The sequence below is a fragment of the Blastomyces dermatitidis genome, assembly GCF_000003525.1.
Source record: "Blastomyces dermatitidis ER-3 genomic scaffold supercont1.8, whole genome shotgun sequence".
In the NCBI taxonomy this organism is placed as follows: Eukaryota; Fungi; Ascomycota; class Eurotiomycetes; order Onygenales; family Ajellomycetaceae; genus Blastomyces; species Blastomyces dermatitidis.
In genome coordinates, this window is record NW_025544781.1 from 904477 (window position 1) to 927420 (window position 22944).

The 22944-nt window shown below is 46.5% G+C and overlaps 7 protein-coding genes across 9 annotated transcripts; 2 read left to right on the forward strand and 5 right to left on the reverse strand.

Moving 5' to 3' along the window:
- The first annotated feature begins 315 nt into the window (after positions 1-315).
- Positions 316-4989, forward strand: BDCG_07134 (DNA excision repair protein ERCC-6). The gene is made up of 3 exons (XM_045422905.1): positions 316-792; positions 882-955; positions 1020-4989. Exons 1-3 carry the CDS (start codon positions 583-585, stop codon positions 4516-4518), a joined length of 3783 nt encoding a protein of 1260 aa, XP_045278433.1. The 5' UTR covers positions 316-582; the 3' UTR covers positions 4519-4989.
- A 28-nt stretch (positions 4990-5017) lies between these two features.
- On the forward strand, positions 5018-7632 carry BDCG_07135 (uncharacterized protein). The gene is made up of 3 exons (XM_045422906.1): positions 5018-5862; positions 5943-6509; positions 6617-7632. Exons 1-3 carry the CDS (start codon positions 5733-5735, stop codon positions 6748-6750), a joined length of 831 nt encoding a protein of 276 aa, XP_045278434.1. The 5' UTR covers positions 5018-5732; the 3' UTR covers positions 6751-7632.
- Positions 7151-10085, reverse strand: BDCG_07136. 2 transcript variants are annotated; one of them, XM_045422908.1, is made up of 4 exons: positions 9420-10062; positions 9262-9334; positions 8684-9153; positions 7208-8564 (listed from the first exon to the last, which is right to left on the reverse strand). In XM_045422908.1, the coding sequence occupies exons 1-4, from the start codon at positions 9621-9623 to the stop codon at positions 8397-8399; spliced, it is 915 nt and encodes a 304-aa protein (XP_045282001.1). In that variant the 5' UTR covers positions 9624-10062; the 3' UTR covers positions 7208-8396. The 2 variants fall into 2 exon arrangements, with proteins under 2 accessions (XP_045278435.1, XP_045282001.1); XM_045422907.1 differs by having other exon boundaries at positions 7151-8564; positions 8684-9334; positions 9420-10085.
- A 503-nt stretch (positions 10086-10588) lies between these two features.
- On the reverse strand, positions 10589-13054 carry BDCG_07137 (uncharacterized protein). The gene is made up of 2 exons (XM_045422909.1): positions 12703-13054; positions 10589-12559 (listed from the first exon to the last, which is right to left on the reverse strand). Exon 2 carries the CDS (start codon positions 11917-11919, stop codon positions 11272-11274), a length of 648 nt encoding a protein of 215 aa, XP_045278436.1. The 5' UTR covers positions 11920-12559; positions 12703-13054; the 3' UTR covers positions 10589-11271.
- Positions 13055-14263: 1209 nt separating this feature from the next.
- BDCG_17476 (uncharacterized protein) lies at positions 14264-14989 on the reverse strand. Its single transcript, XM_045426594.1, has one exon. It carries the CDS (start codon positions 14910-14912, stop codon positions 14358-14360), a length of 555 nt encoding a protein of 184 aa, XP_045282002.1. The 5' UTR covers positions 14913-14989; the 3' UTR covers positions 14264-14357.
- A 372-nt stretch (positions 14990-15361) lies between these two features.
- BDCG_07138 lies at positions 15362-19362 on the reverse strand. 2 transcript variants are annotated; one of them, XM_045422910.1, is made up of 4 exons: positions 18080-18731; positions 17301-17892; positions 16524-16911; positions 15362-16463 (listed from the first exon to the last, which is right to left on the reverse strand). In XM_045422910.1, the coding sequence occupies exons 2-4, from the start codon at positions 17573-17575 to the stop codon at positions 15708-15710; spliced, it is 1419 nt and encodes a 472-aa protein (XP_045282003.1). In that variant the 5' UTR covers positions 17576-17892; positions 18080-18731; the 3' UTR covers positions 15362-15707. The 2 variants fall into 2 exon arrangements, with proteins under 2 accessions (XP_045282003.1, XP_045278437.1); XM_045422911.1 differs by having other exon boundaries at positions 16524-17892; positions 18080-19362.
- A 592-nt stretch (positions 19363-19954) lies between these two features.
- BDCG_07140 (uncharacterized protein) lies at positions 19955-22672 on the reverse strand. The gene has a single exon (XM_045422912.1). It carries the CDS (start codon positions 21798-21800, stop codon positions 20883-20885), a length of 918 nt encoding a protein of 305 aa, XP_045278438.1. The 5' UTR covers positions 21801-22672; the 3' UTR covers positions 19955-20882.
- Positions 22673-22944: the final 272 nt, after the last annotated feature.

Consider the following 22944-nt stretch of genomic DNA (forward strand, 5'->3'; position numbering starts at 1 on the left):
AACTGATAGTGAGATGAGAAGATTCAGTAATATTACAGAATAAAGATTAACTTTATCAGAGTGAATAGCAGCAGTAGACTAGATTATATTGAAACTGAATCTTGAAGAAGAAGAAGAAGAAGCTATCTAAGCTAGAGGTGAGCAGGTGGATATGAGATGGCGAGGCTTGTGTGGGTCACCTGACCATGCCCTATGCCCTAAGATCCTTATAGTTAAGTGGTTGATTATGTTACACTAAATAGGTTAGGTGGCACGTGATTATGGTAGGTTCATACCATTGACAAACACTTGAAGCTATACACCTTCAACCCAGGCAGCGAGATCAAGAACTGAGAACAAGTCTGCGGTCTCTGATCCGTTCGCTTTTCATTCCTTTTCAAGGAAACAATTATCGTAAACGCCTTGCCCGCTCCCATGAGCTATCACCGACGTTGCTGAGCAAATGGTTGGCTAGAACACATGGATGAACTAGAAGTGGTTTTTACATAGGTGCCCTCGCTTTTTCCAACGAGGCTTGTTCAGCTTTTAATCCGCTCACTTAAAGCTCCGCCTCTGGAAGCATCAATACCCTTGGATTATAAGATGGACGAAAGCCAGAATGCAGCCACGCCGGGCACGGCACAAGTGGCGGAAGAAGCTCCGACTGGCGAGAAAGATGTGCACCATGTTAAACAACCCATGCCCGAAAGCTCACCATCAACTTCGGTGTCAGATGCGGAATTAGGGCGGTTACGGGAGCTACATGCGGACGTTCGAGATCAAGATGATCTGGAAAGGGATATTGGCCGCCAGGTGCGTTCTATAATTTAACTTGCTCTGTTTCTTGGTGATGGGCATATCAAATGGGAGAATTATTCTTACTTTTGGACAACCACAACCAGGCGGACAGGGTTCTTGTAGAGCAAGCAGATGAAAGAGACCACAAACGACTGGAACGTACAAGGGTAGAGAAATCGTACGTAAACCCACCTTTCGCAACTTGAAAAAATTGCGACTAACTATAGGGATCCTTGCTATAGGAAACTAGAATCGCAGATCTTAAGATTACACCAGCGACTCTCCCAACCTGTAGGCACCGCTGCACGTGTTTGCATAACTACAGAAATAGAGAACCTAGAATCGCGGATATCATCCCTCGACGTTGATGTTGAGCAGATCCAGCAACGCATCGATGAGAGGCACCAAGGACTTGAGGAGGCAGACCAGGTGTCTGAGTCCGGAAGACTGCCAAATGAGTCTCGAAGAGATTATCTGATACGGACTGGAAAAATTACACCCTTCTCGAAGATTGGAGGAGGGGCTGATGGGTCCAGTACTGCAACACTAAGGGAAGCGTTGATCGACGCGGAGGATGAGCGAGAGCAGGAATTAGCATTGCGGGAATCTTCGTCACATCTTGAACAGTCCCATCGCCACCTTCTACGTCCAGGATTTGATTACGATGAGTCGAGCGCAGAGAGAGAATCCGCTGATCTCTTGCTTTCGCGGCCACAAAAGCGTCGGAAGACAGGGCCCCATCCAGTGCCAGGGCCCGAGAAAGGAGACAAGGGTGCAGGCGCATCTCATCCATTTTCATCTAGATTATCAACCCCGACGTCTGATGCGGAGTATGTGGACTCTGCAATATTCGTCGCGTCTGGAGAAGAAGGCTCGTCGGACGAGTTGGATTTGGCTTCTATTTCATCTGAGGGGAAATCACGAAAGAGGCGGCCAAAAATAGTGGGAAAGAAGAGCGTCGAGAAGGTTGTGGAAAGTTTCGAAGGGGTGGACGACGGTGATGAGAGGGTATATCGAGCTAGACTGGAAGATTGGGTACATAGGAGGTCAGCAGCGCGGAAACGAGCCCAGAATGAGGGTGATCCTCAAACGGCAGATGCGGCTGATGCTATACGTGGAGCTGGTGAAAGACATAGTCCTTTCGCGGAAGACGAGGAGGAATGGGTTTTACCGCATCCAAAAGTTCCTGACAAAATATTGGATGGTGGTTATTGCGTCCCTGGAGACATATATCCATACCTTTTTGATTACCAGAAAACAGGAGTCCAATGGCTTTGGGAGCTCTACCAACAGAAAGTAGGGGGAATAATCGGTGATGAAATGGGACTTGGTAAAACAATCCAAGTCATTGCTTTCCTGGCTGGGCTTCACCATAGCAGGATCTTGACCAAGCCTGTCATTGTGGTTTGTCCCCCAACCGTGATGAAGCAGTGGGTAAACGAATTCCATCGGTGGTGGGCCCCGTTTCGGGTATCAATTTTACACACTTCAGGGAGTGGTATGGTAAATCTACGAAGGGAGAGCTATGCGGATGCACGACTAGAATCCCAACTATGGGAGCCAGACCAGCCACGCGGACTCACCAAAGAACAGAAGGCTGCGAAACGGATTTTAAAACGTGTCTTGGAGGAGGGCCATGTACTCGTGACTACTTACTCCGGCCTCCAGACGTACTGTTCCTTGCTAATCCCAGTTGACTGGGGCTGCGCTATTCTTGACGAAGGGCACAAGATTCGGAATCCGGATACCGCGATTACGATCCACTGCAAGGAATTGCGCACTGCGCATCGTCTCATTCTGTCCGGAACGCCTATGCAGAATAGCCTAACTGAGCTTTGGTCCCTGTTTGACTTCGTCTTTCCTATGAGATTGGGGACGCTGGTCAATTTCCGAAACCAGTTCGAATTCCCAATTCGTCAAGGTGGATATGCAAATGCATCAAATCTGCAGGTGCAAACTGCGGCAAAATGTGCAGAAACGCTCAAAGATGCCATCAGCCCTTACCTACTTCAGCGGTTTAAAATTGACGTGGCTGCCGACCTTCCTAAGAAAAGTGAACAGGTGCTTTTCTGTAAATTGACGAAAATACAAAGATCAGCGTACGAAGCTTTTTTGGGATCTAATGAGATGTCATCGATACTCAGAGGTCGGAGAGAGGCGCTGTATGGCATTGACATGCTCCGCAAGATTTGCAATCACCCCGACCTCCCAGAACACAAAACGTTGTCTAAAAAATCAAGTTATAACTACGGCAGTGCATCCAAGTCTGGAAAAATGCAAATCGTCAAGTCGCTGTTGGAACTGTGGAGGGATACAGGTCACAAAACTCTCCTTTTCGCTCAGCATCGAATCATGTTGGATATCCTTGAACGGTTCATAAAATCGCTGTCTGGGTTCAAATACCAGAGGATGGATGGAAACACACCGATTAAACTTCGACAAAGCATGGTTGATGAGTTTAACAACAATCCAGATATACATGTTTTCCTACTAACCACCAAAGTTGGTGGTCTCGGAGTGAATTTGACTGGTGCAGATCGGGTCATCATTTACGACCCGGATTGGAATCCTTCGACAGATGTTCAAGCCCGCGAGAGATCTTGGAGGTTAGGCCAAAAACGCGAGGTTACGATATATAGACTTATGACAGCAGGGACCATTGAGGAGAAAATTTACCATCGCCAAATCTTCAAGCAATTTTTGACCAATAAGATTCTGAAGGACCCGAAACAGCGGCAGACGTTCCAGATGAGCGATTTGCATGATTTGTTTACCCTTGGGAACGATGGGCCGACTGAAACGAGTGGGCTATTTAAAGACGCAGAAGTTACGTTTCAAGAACCCAAGGGTGCCCAAACCGCAAGCGCTAGAATATCGCAAAATCCAACAGCCGGAGAAGCTGCCAAGGGTGCAGACCGTGAAGAACAAGAAAAGATCAGCCGCGTCACAGGCGTGTCTTCTCTGGAGCGCTTCCAAGGTCCCCCGGAAACTCCAAGTGCTTCTAAAACGGAGGATAAAACAGCTCCGAACTCGGAGGCGCGGTTGATGGAAGGCATATTTGCCCGATCTGGCGTGTACTCCGCGCTCGAGCATGAGCAAATCATCAATGGAAAACGCATTATAAAAGCAGACCCCAAAATAATCGAGGCCGAGGCTAAGAAGGTAGCAGCTGAAGCGGCCAGGGAGCTTCTCAAGGCAGGCGAACTTGCCAAATCCATCCCGGTTGGCACACCCACCTGGACTGGTCAGTTCGGTGTTGCAGGTAGGCCTGAAAGCACCATGCAGCCACGTGGGACCATTTCGTCTCCACTCTCATCCGGTGGTGGCAGCACCATACGCAGAGTCACAGGCGGCCCATCCTCCACCAGCCTCCTTGCCAATCTCACAAACCGTACAGTGGGAAGTGGTGGGAGCGGCCGAGGTGGCGTCGGCGGTAGTAGTAGCAGCAATGCATCGGGCACTAATACGCCCCGCTCTGGTACCCCAGGAGGGCTTACCGACAGTATTAGCCGCAGCGACAAGCCGCGCGGCAAAGATTTTCTGAAGCTGATCCGTGATTATATCATGGCGCATGGCGGGTCTGTGCACACGCAGAACCTCATTGATCATTTTAATCGTTTCTGTGACACGCCGCGCGCCACGATGGAATTTAAGGAGATGTTGCGGACTATTGCTGTGTTGGAGAAGACTGGGGGAAGGGCAAGGGGGAAGTGGGTACTTCGGCCGGAGTATGCGGGGTGAAAATCATCATTGACGGCTTTTATATACCCACCCTTAATTCTGGCTGTTTGGAACGATCTGTTCATGTTTTGGCATAAGACAAGATGATAATGATAACTATAATAAAAATCGTATGTAATCTGTTTTTGGGAACAGGTAGCTCCATCCATGTGTGATCGAATTGGTTCCTTGGTAGATATCTGTCTTCTTGTGCAACCTTTTGAGTATGGAGAAACCAAGGGACTGACTGCCACGCAAACCATGGAATGAGCCTCAAAACAAAGAAATGCAGTTGACAGCTGTGTACGGAGGGGGTACGGCACAAATAATAATAGAACCTGACATATTTCTAATCCTTACTCCACCTGCGGCTGACAACAATCGGGCCAGAGGCTGATGCTAAAAATAGGCTCGGTCTAGCCCCATTTAGCGGGCTGTTTCGCCGAACTGTCACGTGGATGGGGCGGGTCTCAGACATTTTCCCTTTTTCGGCCATCGTCCACGACAAACATCTCATCATCGTCGTCAAACTTCAAGTTGTCGTCTTCATCTTTTTTGCCCCTCCTCCTCTTCCTCTTCCACCTCCTCCTCTTCCTCTTCTACCTCCTCCTCTTACCCCTCTTACCCCTTTTACCCTGCCCTCCTCGCTATCTCCTGTCCTCTCGCTATTCGATATCATCGTCTCTCGCTAACCGCGGCGGTTCGCGCTTTGCTTTCTCTGGTTATTGGATATCAAACCATCACATCCCGCTCAGCATCGCTATATCGTTAATAACGCAGCATTGTTTCGCCAAACTTTCGTTTTTGTTGCTCTTTCTAGTTCTCTCTATTAGAACGTTTAGAATAATTCATTATTACCATACCTATCAGCCCTGTTCGTCCGTGGCAGTCGAATCTTTGTCCGTACCGTCGACAACACACGGACGTTCGCTTTTAAGCCGGACGCCAGCCAGCCCATTCGCTACCAACCTACCATCTGACTCAAAAGTCTATTTGCTATGACTTGAAAAAGGCGAAATTACTCGGTCATCATCTACTTGGGAGAATATCGTGCTGTACAAGAAAGACGTTGCATTCCCGCCCCCTTTTTTTTTGGTTTATTGCTTGGGATATAAAATCTTGGGTGTTGAAAGCCCGACTGTGCCAACCTTTTTTTACCCTCTCTTTTTCTTGTTGGGTCTTGCACTTGTTGGCCTTCAGTGCTCTAGAGAGGGACCGAGGGTAGTCGAGTCAATATGCGGCCCACCAGCCACATTTTCATTCTTTGTTCGCTACTCCTGCTGGTGTCGTTTGTGAAAGCCTCGTTGGGGGATGGCAAGGTTCATTTAGCACAGCCAATCGCGCTTGCAAGACGGCAAAATAGAGGTGAGCTTTTTATTTCTATTTTCTTGAAAATAAAAGGAGAGGTCTTTTTTTATGTCTCACACTCGGCTAATACCTCACAGAAGACACTACGGCGGATGGACCTTCGAGGACAGAGGATCCCACAATCACTGAAGCCCCGACGGAGACCGGGGACTCGGAAGAAACCGGAAGAAATACCGACGGAAATACCGATACAACTGCTGGAACAAAAGATACGGGTACCAGAACGACAAATCCGAGGCCCACAAGTGTCCCCTTTGATGCCCCCGCAGGCGGTATAAAGCTTATCGAACCAGCCATAACCGATGGACCAACCTACATCAAAATCGGGACGACAGCAACATTCAAATGGAACTACACATCCCTCCTCGTCTCCCCGACCGCCGTCGATGCGGTCGCATACTGTAGCAAAAACGACCATTCATACACCATTTCTGGGAACATGACCGTTGCACCAACCGTAGAGATCGAGTGGGATACGGGTGCCTACAGAACAAGCGACGTGCCGTTACTCACGGAAGACTACACGCTCATGGTGTATGACAATTCTAAAGATCCCTCTACTATCCCTGGGCCAGGTGAATTGGGTTCCCAAAACCAGTTTGTCTTTGGAATGTATTACCCTCAACCATATACTCCACGTCAAGGTATTTTTATTTATGGCTTTTGCCCCCTAAGCTCCCCGGGCCCTGTTCGACCAAGCCCGTTTTCTAGCAGTAGTATGCATTGGCAATTCTAACTGTTTTCCCTTCAGATTTCGTCTGTCCCGGTTGCAACAGTGCTGTCTCAGATATGGAACGACAAGCTCTTAAGTTCATTGTTGGCATGTCCGCAGTCACAGTTCTCTCTTTCACATGGTTCGTTACGGGCGTTGTTGGACTTCTTTAAAGATGCTGCAATACAAAAAAGCAAGAGAGGCAAAAGAAAGGCCTTACTTCCTTATTCCCAGTTTCCTCCTTCTAGAGAGAATCTATTCTTCTTCTCTCACCATATTCTTCTACTTCCAAATTTCCGGATCTCTCTCGTCTCAAATTTAATTTTTCGCAAATTAACCCAACTTTGATATTCGACCTTATTCTCCCATCTAGCATATAGGTACTACCATCATTGTATCTCATCTTAGTGACGTCGTCATTTTTCATATTTTCGTTGGTTTTCCTGTTTCCTGGGTTGCCTTTCTCGTTTCTTTTTTCTTTCTCGTTCTACTATGATCTGATTTGTAACAAGCAATAACTTTTCCCACTAAAGTTGTGGTTTATTGCTTTGTTCATTTGTGTCTGTTGGGTGCTTAGGTTATTTTTTTATTTTTTTTTGGGTGCAGGGGAAACTTATCGTACATAATTTAATTCGAATGTATATTTTGTGTTCACAGTGTCCCTCAAGGAGTCTTTGATACTGAAATCTTACGTCCAAGGTCCCTAATCCTTTCATAATTTCCAGGTCGTTAAAACAAACTCATAGTAGCCACCCACTCAATTTCTTTCTTATTAGTATTTTATTTCAAATATTTTCCCGTTGTCTCCCCTTTCATAGCACATAAGTAAAAGCATGAAAGAAAACGAAAAGAAAAAAGCAAAAGAAAATGTTCCAAGATAGATCACAGGGATATTTTCTCCCTCTCCTCTTTTACTTCTTCCCTGTTTTAATAACATTCATTCCCATCCGAGTCAAAAGACTTCCAAAAACTCTCAAGCAACATACACTAGCAGCGAAAAGGACAGAAGATGAATGATGATTAGTATCTCATAGCTCATAGACAGGCTATATATAAATGTTCATAATGTAAAGCACAGAGTTGTCATAATTTTCTAAACACACAGAATTGGGAAATATGCAGAAATAAATTTGCCCCGCTTATCTTTGTTTTTGGAGACGCGCAAATAATGTATGTCAGGAGATAGCGGGCGGGGAGTATGATGGTCATTCCAAGCACCAAATTCGTTCAAGCCTAAAAATCTTAATTGGGAAGCGAAGGATCCGGGGAAGCCTCCCTCCTCGGAAAAAAAAATAAAAATAAAAAATAAAAAAAAATAAAAATTCATTTCTATACTTTTGTTTTTGTGGAATAAGTTAAGGGAAATCGTTGTTCATTTCACCACCAAAACGAAAATGGCATGGAGGAAAAGAGAATAGGCCCGGGTCGGATGAATATGTTTCAAGCAACAAGGGAGAGGACTATTGGCAATGTGGGTGGGGGTATTAAGTTCTGAGAATTAATTATCGTTTCCATCATCTTGTTTTAGGGGGCTTCCGGCCAAGAAGGTACGCTTTTCAAGATGAGGGAGGAAATGGAATAACCTTGATACCGAGCCGAGCCAGGCGACGTGGAGTTGGATGGGATATCGTAAATTAGGCCTGCGCCGGATGCGAACCTTCGGTGATGCTGCTAGGTGTGTGGGATGGTTCAGAGGGAGAGAGTAGATGGACGAGGCTTGGTACCCATTGGGTTGGGATGACCATGGCCATGATTTTCTTCAAACCGGTTGAATTCAATTCACTGAAAATGGTGAAGGTATACCAGCGGAATTTTGGTCTCAGAGACAACCTGAATGGTATGCATTCCAGGCGAAGGTCGTTTTATTGTCGGCTGACTCTATTTGAGTTGGTTTTCGGACGGTTGGTAGTTGGGCGTTGATATTCGCTAGCTTGTGGCAATTTAAACACCTTGTCCTTTTAACGTCCGCATAGGAACAGAGCATGTCCTGAATGAGAATGGGAATTTTGTTAGCGTAGATCAATACAGTTGGGGATACAACGGAAATTTAGGCAGGCAAACACTTATTCACTAAGATCCATATCATAAAGACGTAAAAACACTCACCAGAAGATAGCGGAGGTCCCATTTCCTCTCTCTAGACCTGATGCAATCCAATATTTCCGTCTCCATTTTGGACGTGTTCCCTCGAGGCACTATCATCACCTGCCATTCTCTGGGGCTCTTGCTGTCATAGGACGGACCCTGGAGGACATAGAACTGTCGCGAAAGTTTCTGGATCGCGACGGAGAAGCGGCCATTATTATCAGCCGGCCGTGGGACATTAATGGTTATTGGAATATCTTTCTTCTTGTACTCTTCAACGACATCTTTCCATCCACTTTCACTGGACGCCACTCGGCGTTTTTCCTCCTCCTCTTCTAGCCGATTTTTGCGCTCTTTCTCTCCTTGCTCTTCCCTGTTGAGTGTTTTTAAGATATCATCGTAGTCCCGCTCCCACATCCCCGTCAGGGGCGGATGCTCGCCTCCGCTTTCGGCTAATATCTGGTCTATTCGATCCCAGATCGCCATCATGTCTGGACTCCGCCATTCAGATTTGAAATTTTCCACTTCAGCTACTCCATCACGAGCAGTTTGTGAGAGTTGTTCAAACATCTCTTGGGGTGACTTTGGGATTGGCGTACGTATATCAGGATTAACAATGGGAATCAATGGAGAAAGCAAGCGGTTTGGGACGAGAGTTCGGAGCCCATGAATCTGCATGAACGTTAGCATTGAGTCACACGTGGCTATTTGCGCCGAAAGACGTGTGATAGTACGTCGATTGAAAATGCCCACAGACCTTTGCTTCCATCTGTTGTAACATTGACAAGGCTGTTACCAGTTTGCTCTCTGAATCCCAATCCTCATTTGACGAAAGTAAAACGCCCTTCTCCTGGCCACTGGAACTGTTGTCAACACCAATAGCAGCAGGCCCGGCGGGAACAGGTGCTGACAAGGAGCTGGGTGGTGCGCCATTACCACCTAAGCCCATGTGCGTATCCATGTCGTTATGATTGAAACTTAAAACGACTTCATGCGACGGTATAGAGGTATATATAGATAGATAGTAAGCAGCCTATCTCCGAATTTTTGAGTAGATGAACACAAAATCCAAAGCTGTCACTTCCTGCGGAGGCGGACCTCCCAGCTAGGCAGGGATATATAGCAAGCAAGTCCACCAAGAGAAAGAGTGTTTATAATAGTCAATCGATTATAGATAGTCTGCGAGATCTTCAAACACCCAGGGGGCAAGAGCGCCGGCTGATAGATGTGATGATCGCTAGAGTTTGACCGCTAGAGGTCAATCCTGCGTTGAAAACGCTATGAATAAAGAGGGCCTGGTAATGCATAAGAAAGGTTTATAGGGAATATTCGCAAATTAAATACAATGAGCCCAGTGGTGGTAAAATAATTCGGCAGCTGTTGACGTATGAGAAGTGTAGTTGGAGCTGCGAGATGAAGAGAGTGGATCGATCATGTGAGGGAAGCTTATTTAAAATGCTAGCTTATTTAGGAATAGTCACTATAGAAAACACATATCACGTGATACATTTTAAGTTCGGGTCCATGCATGGGTCTAGAAGCCTGCTTATTCGGGTTAGAGATGTTTGTGTCTAAAAATAACCGCGCCTTTTTCATAGAATTGCAATTTATTGACTTTTTTTAAGTTCGCAGCGGGAAGGCCGGCTTGAATGTCATTCATTCTCTGCATGTTCAACTTCATGCGTTCGAGTTTTTTTCCAAACCAAGAATGAGTGCAGGGGTAGGTTCCTAGCTCTGACAACCAACCTCCCCGTTAGGCCATAGCTTAACGATTGGCCGGAAGGGGTGGAACTGTGGTTACTCTGTAGATTGGTCCGAAAAAGATTTCAAGAATCAACAGCACTATGTATGTATGGAGAAAGCCTACGGAGAACTAGATAGCTTCCCCATTTCGGAATATTTCCATCCAGAAACAACTTCATCGGATTCAACTAAAGCAGGCATCATGGAATATATTACAATTTATATAACTTATGCATTTGGCTAGTGCTTACTGCAGAGCTACCCATGTCAGCCAGCCTTGTTCATGTATTTAAATCCTACAGCCTACAGGGGAACCAACACCCCTCTCCCCCCTGGAGCTGCGGCAACGAAACACTGATTCATAAAGGCAACCCATGGATATGGTTACAAAACGTCAAAGAAAATGATCTTGTACAGAGACTTTAAAATTTCGGGCAGGAGAGGAAAAAGGACATATTATTAAAACCACAAATGCTGAAAAAGCCTTTTTAACAACCCAAAAATGCAGGCTGATAAACAAAAGAAAATAATATGCCATACAGTCCACACTAGTGTGTATTTGAAGATCCTGAGGAAGACGAAAAGACAAAAGACTCCCTGGCATCATTCTCATGCTAAAGCCGCTTATTCCCCCTCACAAACATACTGCAAACAACAAAGCTTCAAGATATCCTCTCACCCAACAATAATAATCTTACCCGCCTCCGGACTACAGTCCGGCGCCAATTATTGCATAAGCAGCCCGCCCATACATTTCTGGCGTGGTCCCCAAGCTGGAATTAGCCTGCACCACCGCGAAGACAAGCGGCGGCGCACTGATCGCCAACGTCGCAAGCGCTGGCTGACAGAACTAGCGCATCCACCGCCTACATCGGCTCCGAGAGATGTAACGGCGTTTCGTAAAACTCCGGCCGCGACGGCGCCGCCATGGACAAATCGACGAAATAAAACATAACCCCCGTGGCAAAGTAGAGATTGGATGGGGATAGAGCGCAAGAGATCGACCGGATGGGCGCGGCGGTTGACATCGGCTGTCGAGGCGGTGGTGGCAAGGGGATATCCATGGGTGGCCATGTTGCTCCTGCCGCCGATACCAACATGCTAGAACAGGATCCTTGCACACCGTATTGGAACGTGGCAAGCAGCTTTCTGTAACCGTTGAAGGCCTTTGCGGCCTCGGCGTCTGAGGTGGGTTCCGTCTTCCTGCCGACCTCGAACAGGAGCTTTTCGCTACCCCTAGAGGGTTTGAGGATGGCCCAGGTGTGGCCTATCAGCTCGCCGGCCGGGTCGTGTTCTTCTGTCGTGGTAGGTTCACGGAGGCTGAAGTTAACTTCAAGCTGGTCGCCAGCGTTGAGCATGGTGAGGAAGCGCTGGTAGAGCAACGGTTGCGGGCTGCTGGGACATGTGAGTATGAACTGGTTGGGGAAATCAATGGCGCCCGTGCGATTGGTGAGGATGCGGCCATTGGCATTTTCAATAGCGACAAGGGCTGTGGTGCCCGGGACGAAGGGCATGCTCTCCAAGAGCTTCGCTAGATGGGGCTGGACGGGTTGAGGGTTATATATGGAATGAGAGGAGAGGAGAGGAGAGGGCCTCTTAATGAGAAGGGTAGGAGTCTAAAGACTTCATTTTCATTGGCAATTGGAGGAAGAGCAAGAGGTCAGATAGACAGTACTGAAAGTGACACAGGTAGCACGGCAACAGAGAAGGAGAAAAAGTGTATTTGTGACCTTCTTTCAACGTAATAAATAAAATCCAAGAATTAATTCTCCGGCGATCAGGACAAAAAGCAAGAGGAGCTCGCTTGAAAATATCATCCAGTCGAAATAGTGATTCCTCGGACCTTTGATGGCATCCCTTTCACTCCTTCTATCCACGAGACAGGATATTAGCGCAACAAGCTCATTAACACGCAAATTCATGTACGGAGTATCCAGGCTGAGTTCAAGTACAGGTTCCCGGGCAGAGTTTCCCTGCTGGTGATTGCCGTATTTGTTCTCAGCCCACCAACAAGAAAACGAAGTGATGGAGCATGACTTGAGGTGGAGAGCATTCGTGATCAGGAAGAGAGGATTCGTTCCTAACCCGCTAGATTGGCTCCGTTTTGGAGATTATTTGCTAGGCTGATGGACCCTTCGTAACCGAGCGGCCTCCCTATGGATCCACCCCGGAGAAGGTCAGTTGTTGGACATGTGTGGAGATCTGCCGAAGCCCCCGAACTCTTCTTCCTTCAGGCTTCATTCTCATTGACGTTTCTCTTCTGTTTCGCATGAACCGGGGGCCGGGGGGGAGTCTACCGTGTGCCTGTGACTCGCAGTCAATCAATGCCAGTCATGGAGATGGTTAACTGTTCTCTGCAGCTGTTGGCGATGCTTCACGCAAGCAAAAGCGTTAGCTATTAGCTGGCCGCCCGAGGACTTTGTTGGCTATCGTATCTCGGAGTACGGTATGTACCTAGGTATCTTGGGCTTATATATTATTATTTACGACGGGGATGGGGAAACGAGCAAGGGAAATAAAACGAAACACACGCTAAAGCAAGAGAGAGCAACAAGCCTTCCGCTGTCACCGAGAGATCGGCCAAGCTAGAAAAAAGATAGAAAAAAGTATAAAAAAAATTGGGAACTCTGGATTAGCAAAGGAGGTTTGCATTGTAGTTACTAAACCTTCTCAGCCTGCATGATTCGTGATGAGTAAGAAACGTCTATCCTACTTCACATGTTGCTGAGATAGGTGCTGGAACATCGATGACTGGGAATAATTTTAACTCTGCAGCGGATTTCTAACCTAACTTAAAAGCTCTCAATTGAAACATTCACGCACAGGCAATGCCTGCAATTTCTATTTTGAGAAGAGTATCATATCAGAGAGTGCTCCATTTCGGAGACAAACCTCTGAAGAGGGAGAAATCAAGACCTCATTCAAAATCCCAGTCGATCTTTCTACAGCCCTACCGAAGAAATCAAACAGTGGATCCCTCCATACAAACGGAGTGTAAATTTTATTTTATTTTTATTTTTATTTTTATTTTTATTTTTATTTTTATTTTTGCTACTATGAGAGTTTCTTTGTTAAAGTAAACTATTATAAACTGTTATTTTTATTTTTATTTTTATTTTTTAAAATAAAAACAAAAAAGGAATCCACAACAATGATGAGTAGTAGTAGTACATAAGCTTTCCGTCCCTTGTCTGCTAAAACAATTTTTTTATTAAAAAAGATTGCCCTACAGTTTCAATCTCCGCCTAATATCATATTTTATGCTCTTCCCGAAACCCTTTCACCTTTCACCCTCCTCATCCAAAGCCCTCACGCTCATAGGCCCAACGGCTGCGAACGGCATGAGAGCCCAAACGATCATTCAACAGTTACACATCATCCGAGGCTAACATGTCCGAGGCTACTATAGCCTTTTCTTCCCATTGACAATCTCAAAAAAAAAAAAAGGAGAGAGTAGCAGCCGCGGAGAAGGGGGGCAAAATCGTTTGCAACTGATGCTGTTAGGTGCCCCCCTTCACCCCCCATCCTCGATTATTATTTCTCTTCCAATAATTTATTTTAACTTTTACTCACTCATGATGCCGTGGCGTGCGCGGGCAGGCGGGTATTTTCCATGCTATGGTATAGATTTACTATATTCGTGGAATCCCCATGCTGATAAGTACGGCGGGTGTGACGGGGAAGAGGGATCGTCGAAGGGGGAGGGAAGGAAAAAAAACAAACGTTTCCAGCTACATAGATAGCTATATGCTGCAGTTTTATGTATGTACCTTACATATATATGTATGGACAATCACTCACACACCACCAAACCGCCCCCTGGTAGTAGTAGTGTCGGTGGCAGCCAAATTAACACGAAATTACCGCACAGTAGTGCTCAAATCCTTCAAATCCATCACATTCATTGTATTCATTTGTATTCGTCTGTATTTGTTGTATCCATCATATTCATTTATCCCTCCCCCTTTCGGCGGTTGTGAGGTCTCAGCTTGTAGTAGTAGTGTGGATGAGTGATTCTTGCGGTGGCTCTTGTAGTGATTCTCATGGTGGTTCTCGCGGTGGTTCCCATGACAGTTCTTGCAGTTATTCTTGCAATGGTTCTCACAGTGGTTCTCACAGTGAATGGAGGATGGCTAGGAGCAATGGCAGTGGTAGGTGTAGTAGTTGTAGGAGTGGCAGTGGCACGCGTAGCCAGTTGATCCATCAAATCATCCCTCTGTTCAAAGATATCCATTTGATTCCATATTGACAAAGAATCGGAGTCTCCACCTAGTTTTTGTATGAGTATTTCCATCAATCTGTCCTGTTTCTCCATGTATGCCATCATTCTCATCATCAAGGTGTATTCATTCATTTGACCTGGTTCACCCCTAGGCCCAGGGTATTCATTGTTTTCATTCATATCCGCGTCGCTTGTAGGTGTATCTTGCTCATATTCTTCATTCATATCCATGTTGCTTGCAGGTGTATCCAACAATCCTGCAGTAGCTCGCATTCTTGGAGGCATTTGTTTACCCCCTTGAATCAATCTTTTCCTGTGATCAAAGCTTTCAAAACAGTTGCTTTTTGTCAGAATCCTTTTTTTTTTTCGCGATCAAAGCATCCTTGACCTCTCATCAGGATTCTGTTTTCCCCGCGATCGAAGCTCCCCTGGCTTCTCATCAGGATCCAGCAGTTGATATAGGAGATGCCACTCCTTTTCCCCGCGATCAAGGCTTTCAAACAGTCACCTTATGTCAGGATCCTTCTGCAGTTCAGCGATGCAGCTCGTGAGACATTTTATACCTCAGATAAATGAAAAAGTAGTAGTAGCGGAAGGTTTAAAAAAAAAAAAAAACAAGCAATCCAGGCCATAACCTGTTGGACGTCTGAGTGGTTGTATTGATAGCTATCTAGTGGGCGATATATGCTTGGTGCGGGGCGCTAGTCCGTACTAGGAAGCCTAGGGCTCCCACAGTCCATATACTTGGAGAACCTAGCGAAACATCGCGATCCCCTAGATAGGTATGTGGGAGAAATAGACTACACAAGCGTGGAGTTTTTATCATCGAGGTATCATATCAAGACTGCAAAACAAGCACACATGTATACATCCCCTGCGCGTCACGTAGGTTGAAACCTGGCTGTTGAGCAGGGATCATTATTTAAAAGATTAGATACGCCAGAAAAATACCTATATAAGACGTTGGTTACGACAACGTAGGCAAAAAATAAAAAACCGAAACTAAAGGTTAAGAACGAAGCAAAATATCTGCCACTCCCGTGCATCCGTGGTGGCCGCAGACATGTTTATTAGTTCCCATCAGTGAGGCTCATCAACATTGGGCGTATATTCTGTAACTGTTACATTGGTAATGGGTACGAGGGGGGGTTTTTTGGGAGGTGTTGAGGTCGTTGTCGCATCCTCTGAACTGCGCTGGCGCCTACCATTAGGAGCGCTCGAGACATGTGCCCGTTCGCGAGGTTCGTTGTCATCATTATCATCACCACCAGTATCTCTCTCGTCTTCGTCACCTTCGTCGTCCGTCATAGCCGGGCTTTCGATACGTTGATTCCTCAAGGCGGACGACAAGCCGGATGCAGTTGACTCTGAGTTAGGAATGCTCGAGCTGCGTCTATCCCCGTCCATGTCATAATCATTGTCGTCTGTAATTGTCCTAAATGCGGTGTCTCTGGAAAAGGATAGCCGTGGGCCGCGGCCTGTATGAGCGCCCGCGGGACCTCCTCCTATATCCTGCACCCCTATAGCGTGAGCAACCGCGGCTTCCTCTTCTGGTAACTTTGTGACAATGCTATCAGTGCTTCGTGACTTGTCAAATAATCGGCCGCTCTTCATATCATTCAATCGAAGGACATGGTTGTACCTTTGCCGCGTCGGATTTGCAAGACGTTTCTGTTTCTTTTTCTCGCGCTTTGTTGAGGGGCGGACGACAATAACGGGGATGGGCGATTGTTGGAGACAATATTTAGACACTGAGCCCGGAAGAAGGCCTTGCATTCCACCCAGGCTGCGTCCGCGAGTTCCGACAATGAGCACCGCAGGTTCGTAGATTTGGATCTTAAATATAGTGTCGGGTTAGAAAAAGGACCAGTTGGAAAATACAAAGCGACCACATACCATTCGTTGTATAATCTCCTGCACTTTTCCCGCAGCATATTCCAGTACCAAACTGATCGCTTTCTCATCCGAATTTTTCGCAATGACTTGATCAAGCAGTTTTTGGGCCTCTTGCCTGTATCTTCTTTCTTCCACGCTTGCGTCACTGGCGACCTTCGAATCTTTCTCAACAACTCTTAAACAGACGATTTCATCGCCATCGTCAACGAGTTCGTCAATTAACCATTCAAGTGCGAAATCGGAATAATCATTCTGATCAGTGCCACAGAGGAATGTCCGACTGCGCCGCGTGGGGTGGTAGTCTCTGTGTTTGTAGTTGAGCGTTAATGAGAAATCGGTGGCGTCACGGTTGTCAAATGTGTCGAACGAAACCCCGCGATTATAAGCACTGGCATCGTGAGAAGGTGTTAGCGTAGTATCAGGATGATATTCATCATGGCTGTCAGAGTGGGATGCATTCATATTGCAAATATTATTTGGTGCTTGTAAATGGTGAATGGACCGTCGCACTGGTTGTACTCTGCAGCTGCTTCTGGGGTTTATGACTGGATGACCCTGGACTCCTTGGAGGCAAACCACAGACGCCGAGGCGCAGTGCGCAGGGGCAAGGTGCAAAGTATGCGAATTGGTGGGATGAATAATCACAAAAACTCTCTTCCAGCCACACCGCCAAGCCACGAGGAGAAATCAAAACGTCATTTACGCGGGGAAAATGGAACGATTCCTTTGTGACGAACTACGAACAGACGCTGAAGTGACGAATGGACGAAAACTAACCTTGGTGGGGGAGGAGATGGAAATCTGCCGATGCTGCGGCTGTTCAAAGTTCCCCTTGTGCCATCGGTCCGTTTTTTCGATATTTGAGCCGCAGAGGTCTCGACATTGAACTGGACCGATGGCCGCCGTGGTGAAACGTCGGTCGGCATGGCAGTTGAGCCACCTAAAGTAGAGACACTCGCATCATCTATGTGGGATGGTGCGGTACCATCTGATCCCAAAGCGGACGAACTAGTGTCAGGCCAAATGTTTTTTGTAGGCGTCGACTCGGACATTTGAATATAGGTACCAAACTCCTGAGAAACGGTTTTTCAATGCCCTGTCAATGGGATAGATATAGCCACAGAAAGGTGTAAATCGGGGCGTTTAGTAATGATATATATATATATGGATAGAAACGGGAAAACGGGTGAACAAAAGAAATCCCAAATCCTACAGCCTAACCCAGTCGAAATGCTTCTTTTGGTTTCTTCTCCGATAAGAGATATCCACCATCAGAAGAGATGGGGATTTTTTTTTTATCTTTCGCGCAGAAATAATTCCGGTGGCCAATACTTGATTGGGGGGTTAAGACGAGTATGGATATAAAAGTCTGAGAGAAAAAAATGTCAGCTTAACAGGGCCTCCAGAGTGCAAAGTGACCCAAACGGATTATTCCCAAGCACAATCCAGAATCCCCCTTGTCAACTGCTAGTAAGTCTAGCTGCGTAAACACATCCGGAGCATAGAGAGAGGCAAGAAACTCGAAAAGGGGTGGTGATTGTATATGGATAACTCACCGCTCAGGATAATAGTTTCCGCGTCTGAGCGTCTGAGTCTTGCAGGTATGGTATGACTACAGGATTGGCGGCAAACCTCGGATTTGGACAAAAGGTCAGAGGGTGGGAAAATCAAGATTAGGGCGCACAAGACAGTTTGGGTGTGTCAGGCACCATGAAGCTCCTTTAAGACTTGGAGCAGGATGATTGAGGCACAGGCTGTCATTGTTCAGAGTGATGACCGGTGGGGATATATATTTAATGTACTGTGTGGCAGGCAGATTGTACTAAAGGGACAACTTAAAAACAAATAAAACATAAAAAAATAAAAAGCTGATAGGCAAGGGCGAGGAGGAGGAAGAATGAATAATAGAGAGCGAAGCAGAAACCGAGACGTATCAGCTCTCTTCAGGGAGGTTGGAGGAGGGGATCAACACGAAAGCATCGTGAGCTGTCCAACTGGCACTAGTGCAAAATGGATGGGTTTGATGGAGGTGAAGGTGGAAGGGGAGGGCAAGATAAAAAAAAAACAAGCGAAGATAGACGATAGACGATAGACGATAGAAGATGGATGGAAGTTGAATGTTGAGGCTGAACCAACCCCCAAAGCCTGCAGCAACAAGTAGCGTAGCCGGGGGGGGGAGACAAACAAACGGCCAGCCACACCTGCCAAGACCTGGGGTTTTCTTCCCCCCCAGGACAGGGCCTAGGTTTGCCAAGATGCCAAGCTACGTGTGTCTACTCCGTACCTTTACCCGTCTTTAGTCAGCCGCCAACCCTGCAGATGCCAGAACAACATTAATAAAGGGATCCCCTGCCCGAAAGACCACTCCTGAACACCCTTAAGACACCCTGACACAATCACACAGACACACACAGACACACACAGACACACACCGCCTCTCAGAACCAACCCGCGAGTAAAAATGAGAGAATAAGCGGGACGTGGTTATGAGAAGAAGAATGCAGACATGAGCCGCACCTGTGTTGCCTACATGTAGTAAATAATGCTGGCAGCAACTTCCAAAATAATTTTTTTCTTCTCTTTATGAGCTCCCTGCAATATATGTACATGTACATGTACTTGTATCCGCCCGATGTGGTGAAGCGGAGATATCTCGGCGACCAGCGGATCATAAAGTTGACAAGAAAGTACCTAAGTTACTCGCTCTGTAGAAGTGTAGCAATTTGAATATAGGCAGGCAGGCAGGCCAGTCAGGCAGGCAGTCAGACAGGCGGTCTAGAATGGTTCCCAAGCAAATCAAACTGAAAAAGAAAAAAGAAAGGCCCCGCCTGATATGACAGCCGGTGGGAGAACTTTCTTGTACCTAACTAATAAAATAATTAATAATATTAATTAATTGGGCGCAGGCCACCTGAGTAGCTATTATTGTATGCACTACATAGATATTACACCTGAACGAGACTTATATTCTACCTCTTATCGATAACACTGTCCAACCCCATCCCATTCTTTATTCTTTTTCTTTCTCCTTTCTAGGTTTGACTTGACTCTCCTGCTATCTCATCCCATTTCACTTTCACAATTGAGCGATTTTGGCTGAAGGCGCTTTGAACTTTGCCCCAGGAGAGGGGAGGGGGATTTGTTCGGTTTCGGGCAAATTCTTCACCTCCTCTCCTGAGTCTCCTCTCGTCCCGTCCTTTATGATCTATCTCGTTGTTCTTACTGTACACTGTACATGTACCAGGGTGGATCCCACCCTACAGACCCGGGGCGGGGCGGGAATTGTTAGAGCAGGATCTTCCCGCCTAGAACCGGGAGTACCGAGGCCGAAGCTTGGTGGCGACCTTGTCTGGGTAGATTGGAATTTGCGAAAGAAAAAATTGTTGGAAAAGATCCTTAGACGTAAGTGGTGAAAAACACATCGTTTGGGTAATTTCGTACTCATCTGGTAAAATATTTCACTTATTTAGATAAAGAGTGTGATCGAGAAAACTAAATCAATTATCCAAAATTGTAGATTTTTTTTTTTTTTTTTTTCAAATATATAGCTATATATAAGATATCAATGTATATGTTGAAGAAATATATAAAAAGGTCAGAAAACCCAGCTCTCAACCAGTCCTAATTCCTAATTCCAAATTCCAAATATCCAAACCACGGTCCGAGGCCAATCTCAAATCCGATCTCTTTGAAACCCCCGCCCGTTTCTCTCCGCCTCCTTTCGACCATCGACCGGATTTATACGGTGGGATGGAGAGCGCGGGGAAACACACAGGGGAAAAACGAGAGAGCGGGAAAGAAGGGGAAGGGAGACGTGGTGGAGTGGAATGGGAATGTGAAATGGACGGGAGAATCTGTTGGTTTTGGCTTTAATGCTTTGAAAAGGAGGTGTGGAAAATAGATGTAATGTGTGTCTTTGCGGAAATTTGTAGTGTAGTGTAGCGAAGCGGAAGAGGAGAGTGGGTGGTTTGGTTATGCGTTTTATGGTTGAAGCACTGGCTGATGAGAAACGGCGAGAAGGGTGGGAGGACAAAGGGGATGTGGTGTTGTGTTAGATAAAAAGGAGATGTTGAAACGCCGCCAAGAGGGGTAACTGATAGTATATCGGGAGAACAAAGAACTTTTTGATATAAGGAAAAAACCCAAAACCCGTCCAAAGTCTCATTTCATCGTCGTCGGCTTGCTCGACGTGTTTACAAAAGAAAAGATATGGCGGTTGATGCAAATGCTCTAAGAAAAAGGCAAAATCAAAAAAGACGTCGCTCAGAATCAGAATCGGAAATCAGTCAGAAGGAGAATCGTAAAGTCGTAAGGCCGATATTCAAGTATTCATGGCTATGGAGGAGATTCTAGATTAATTTAGAAAGCTTCAATCATAGTCCGACCCTCTTGCTGGTGAGGGAGGAAAAACCCGTCCTCGAAAAGCGCTGCCGTTTGTTCTGATGCTGGTGACGACGATAGAGTAGCGAACTTCGGCGGCTCTGATTGTTTTTCTGTAGCGTATAGCTCGGTTGTGACCACGGCTGCCTTCTCGCTAAAGGAGTCGAGTGTGGGCTGTGGAGGTGTGCTGGGCACCGATTCGTCTTCTGACGAAGAGTAGTCGGAATCATCGAGGAGTTCGGGCGGTTGTTGTTGGGAGCGGGAGTGTGTTCGTGTAAGAGCGAGTTCGTCAGAGTCTCCTTCGTCGTCTTCCTCTATAGCTTCTTCTTCGTCTGCGTATCGTAGTATTTCCCGGGTTGTGATTAACGGGGTTGAGGGGATTCGTAACTCCATTTGTAGCTGTTGCTGTTGAGGCTGTTGATAGGATCGGGAGAGTAAGGAGGAAGAGAAAATGTCTTCTTCATCGTAGCCATCTGAGTCGTCGCTATCTGAATCAGAATCAGAAGATAGGTCTTCTGGGTCCCAGTCGTCCTCAGGCTCCTCCACTAGTGCATCAGCCCATTTGATGTGTCTGCGTTGCTGTTGCAGCTCCTCCTGTGATAGCCTTTCCGTAGCACCTTGAACAGAGCGATTAAACCATTTCTCTTGTTCCCTTTCTGCGTCTGCGAGCTCGAGCATGAGAGAATCAAGCATGTTGGCATGGCCTACGAGGATTCGCAGGTCGTGGTCTGGCCGAGAAGCTTCTCTGGAAAGCTTAGCTCTGGCGGTGTGGGCGAGGAAGTATGTCTGGGTGAGGCTCATTTTTCGTTGCTTCTTTGCTGGAGGTGGATGTATTGAGAAAGGAGAGAAGAGAGAGGCGGCGGGAGAGGAGGGAAAAGGGGAGGACAGAGTTGACATGGCGAATTCTAGCGGCAGAGAATTGGCTTGTTGTGTGTGTGTGATAGGAATGTGGTGGTGATGGCAGCGGCAGCACCAGCTGTTGGTTGGGATTTGCTTCACTTTTGAAGGGTTGGCTGCGATGACTCAGTGGTTGCGTGCAAAAAAGTCTGCCGAACCTTGGAAGTCTGGGTCTGGCCAGGCTCAATGCCGATTGTCCAATTAGAGCCAAGGCGGTGAGAAAGTGCGGTGCGAGGTAGGTGGGTGGGTTGGCTGCGTCGCGGCGAGTGGTATGGTATTGTGATGATTATTCTTGTTTTTTATCTTTTGTTGTTGTTCTCGTGGAGAAGGGGAAAGCAGGGGGATATAATAAAATAATAATTAATGGACCAACCCCAACTCTGGTAATTGATTCAAATGAAATGATATGAAGCAGGTTTCTTTGGAAGCGAAAACCAAACAAACAATCAACAAAACAGGGAGAATCGGCTATCTTTATGCAGATGGTTGCCTGAGAGTCTGAGCGCTTGGAATCATCTTCAGAGCTAGTTAGTTGTCCGTACGTACGGCATTAATGCTGCGTAAACACCGGCTGCCGGAGAAAAACATGCACATGCCTTGGATTACTCATTAACGGCCGTATTTGGCTGTGTAATCCATCTGTTACTAATAATGTTGCCTGGGTATCTGTCTCTAGCGTTTTTTACTCAAGCAATAAAATATAATAACTCTAAACCCGAGTATGCTTGGCTTGACATGGATCCCATCCACGGGAGCTCGCTGTGTCAGCCACTGGAATCCGCTGCTGCCGTGGCCAGGGCTGAGGCCTCGTTGGCGGTGCTCCGGTGTCCGCAGTAATGATCTGATGGATTATTATTATTATTATTATTATTATCTGTCTGCCTGTCAAAAGAGACTCCGGGTAGGTATGGTATGCGAATCATCGACTGTCCGCGTATATCAGCCACCCCACGAGGCCCTGTTTCAATCCATACTAATAACTACCGGTTACCTGGACAGGAATTAAGTTACGCGTAACTACTCCATGTACTCCGAGCCGAACGGCCGTAACATGTTCGGTACTTGCCAAGGCCTGGAACCCGCCTGCGATATGACTTGTCACCGGGCACCTTGCGGAATAATAATAACTACCAGTGTAGTGTAG

Excerpts from the sequence above, each read along its gene's own strand:
- BDCG_07134 (XM_045422905.1), top strand. The coding sequence starts at position 583 with ATGGACGAAAGCCAGAATGCAGCCACGCCGGGCACGGCACAAGTGGCG. Across the intron at positions 793-881 it reads AAAGGGATATTGGCCGCCAG|GCGGACAGGGTTCTTGTAGA; the intron begins GTGCGTTCTATA and ends AACCACAACCAG. Across the intron at positions 956-1,019 it reads CGTACAAGGGTAGAGAAATC|GAAACTAGAATCGCAGATCT; the intron begins GTACGTAAACCC and ends TCCTTGCTATAG.
- BDCG_07135 (XM_045422906.1), top strand. The coding sequence starts at position 5,733 with ATGCGGCCCACCAGCCACATTTTCATTCTTTGTTCGCTACTCCTGCTG. Across the intron at positions 5,863-5,942 it reads TGCAAGACGGCAAAATAGAG|AAGACACTACGGCGGATGGA; the intron begins GTGAGCTTTTTA and ends AATACCTCACAG. Across the intron at positions 6,510-6,616 it reads ACCATATACTCCACGTCAAG|ATTTCGTCTGTCCCGGTTGC; the intron begins GTATTTTTATTT and ends TTTTCCCTTCAG.
- BDCG_07136 (XM_045422907.1), bottom strand. The coding sequence starts at position 9,623 with ATGGATACGCACATGGGCTTAGGTGGTAATGGCGCACCACCCAGCTCC. Across the intron at positions 9,335-9,419 it reads TACAACAGATGGAAGCAAAG|ATTCATGGGCTCCGAACTCT; the intron begins GTCTGTGGGCAT and ends ACGTTCATGCAG. Across the intron at positions 8,565-8,683 it reads GGGACCTCCGCTATCTTCTG|GACATGCTCTGTTCCTATGC; the intron begins GTGAGTGTTTTT and ends ATTCTCATTCAG.
- BDCG_07137 (XM_045422909.1), bottom strand. The coding sequence starts at position 11,919 with ATGCCCTTCGTCCCGGGCACCACAGCCCTTGTCGCTATTGAAAATGCC.
- BDCG_17476 (XM_045426594.1), bottom strand. The coding sequence starts at position 14,912 with ATGCCTCCAAGAATGCGAGCTACTGCAGGATTGTTGGATACACCTGCA.
- BDCG_07138 (XM_045422910.1), bottom strand. The coding sequence starts at position 17,575 with ATGTCCGAGTCGACGCCTACAAAAAACATTTGGCCTGACACTAGTTCG. Across the intron at positions 16,912-17,300 it reads CCATCTCCTCCCCCACCAAG|TGCTTATAATCGCGGGGTTT; the intron begins GTTAGTTTTCGT and ends TCACGATGCCAG. Across the intron at positions 16,464-16,523 it reads AGGAGATTATACAACGAATG|ATCCAAATCTACGAACCTGC; the intron begins GTATGTGGTCGC and ends ACTATATTTAAG.
- BDCG_07140 (XM_045422912.1), bottom strand. The coding sequence starts at position 21,800 with ATGTCAACTCTGTCCTCCCCTTTTCCCTCCTCTCCCGCCGCCTCTCTC.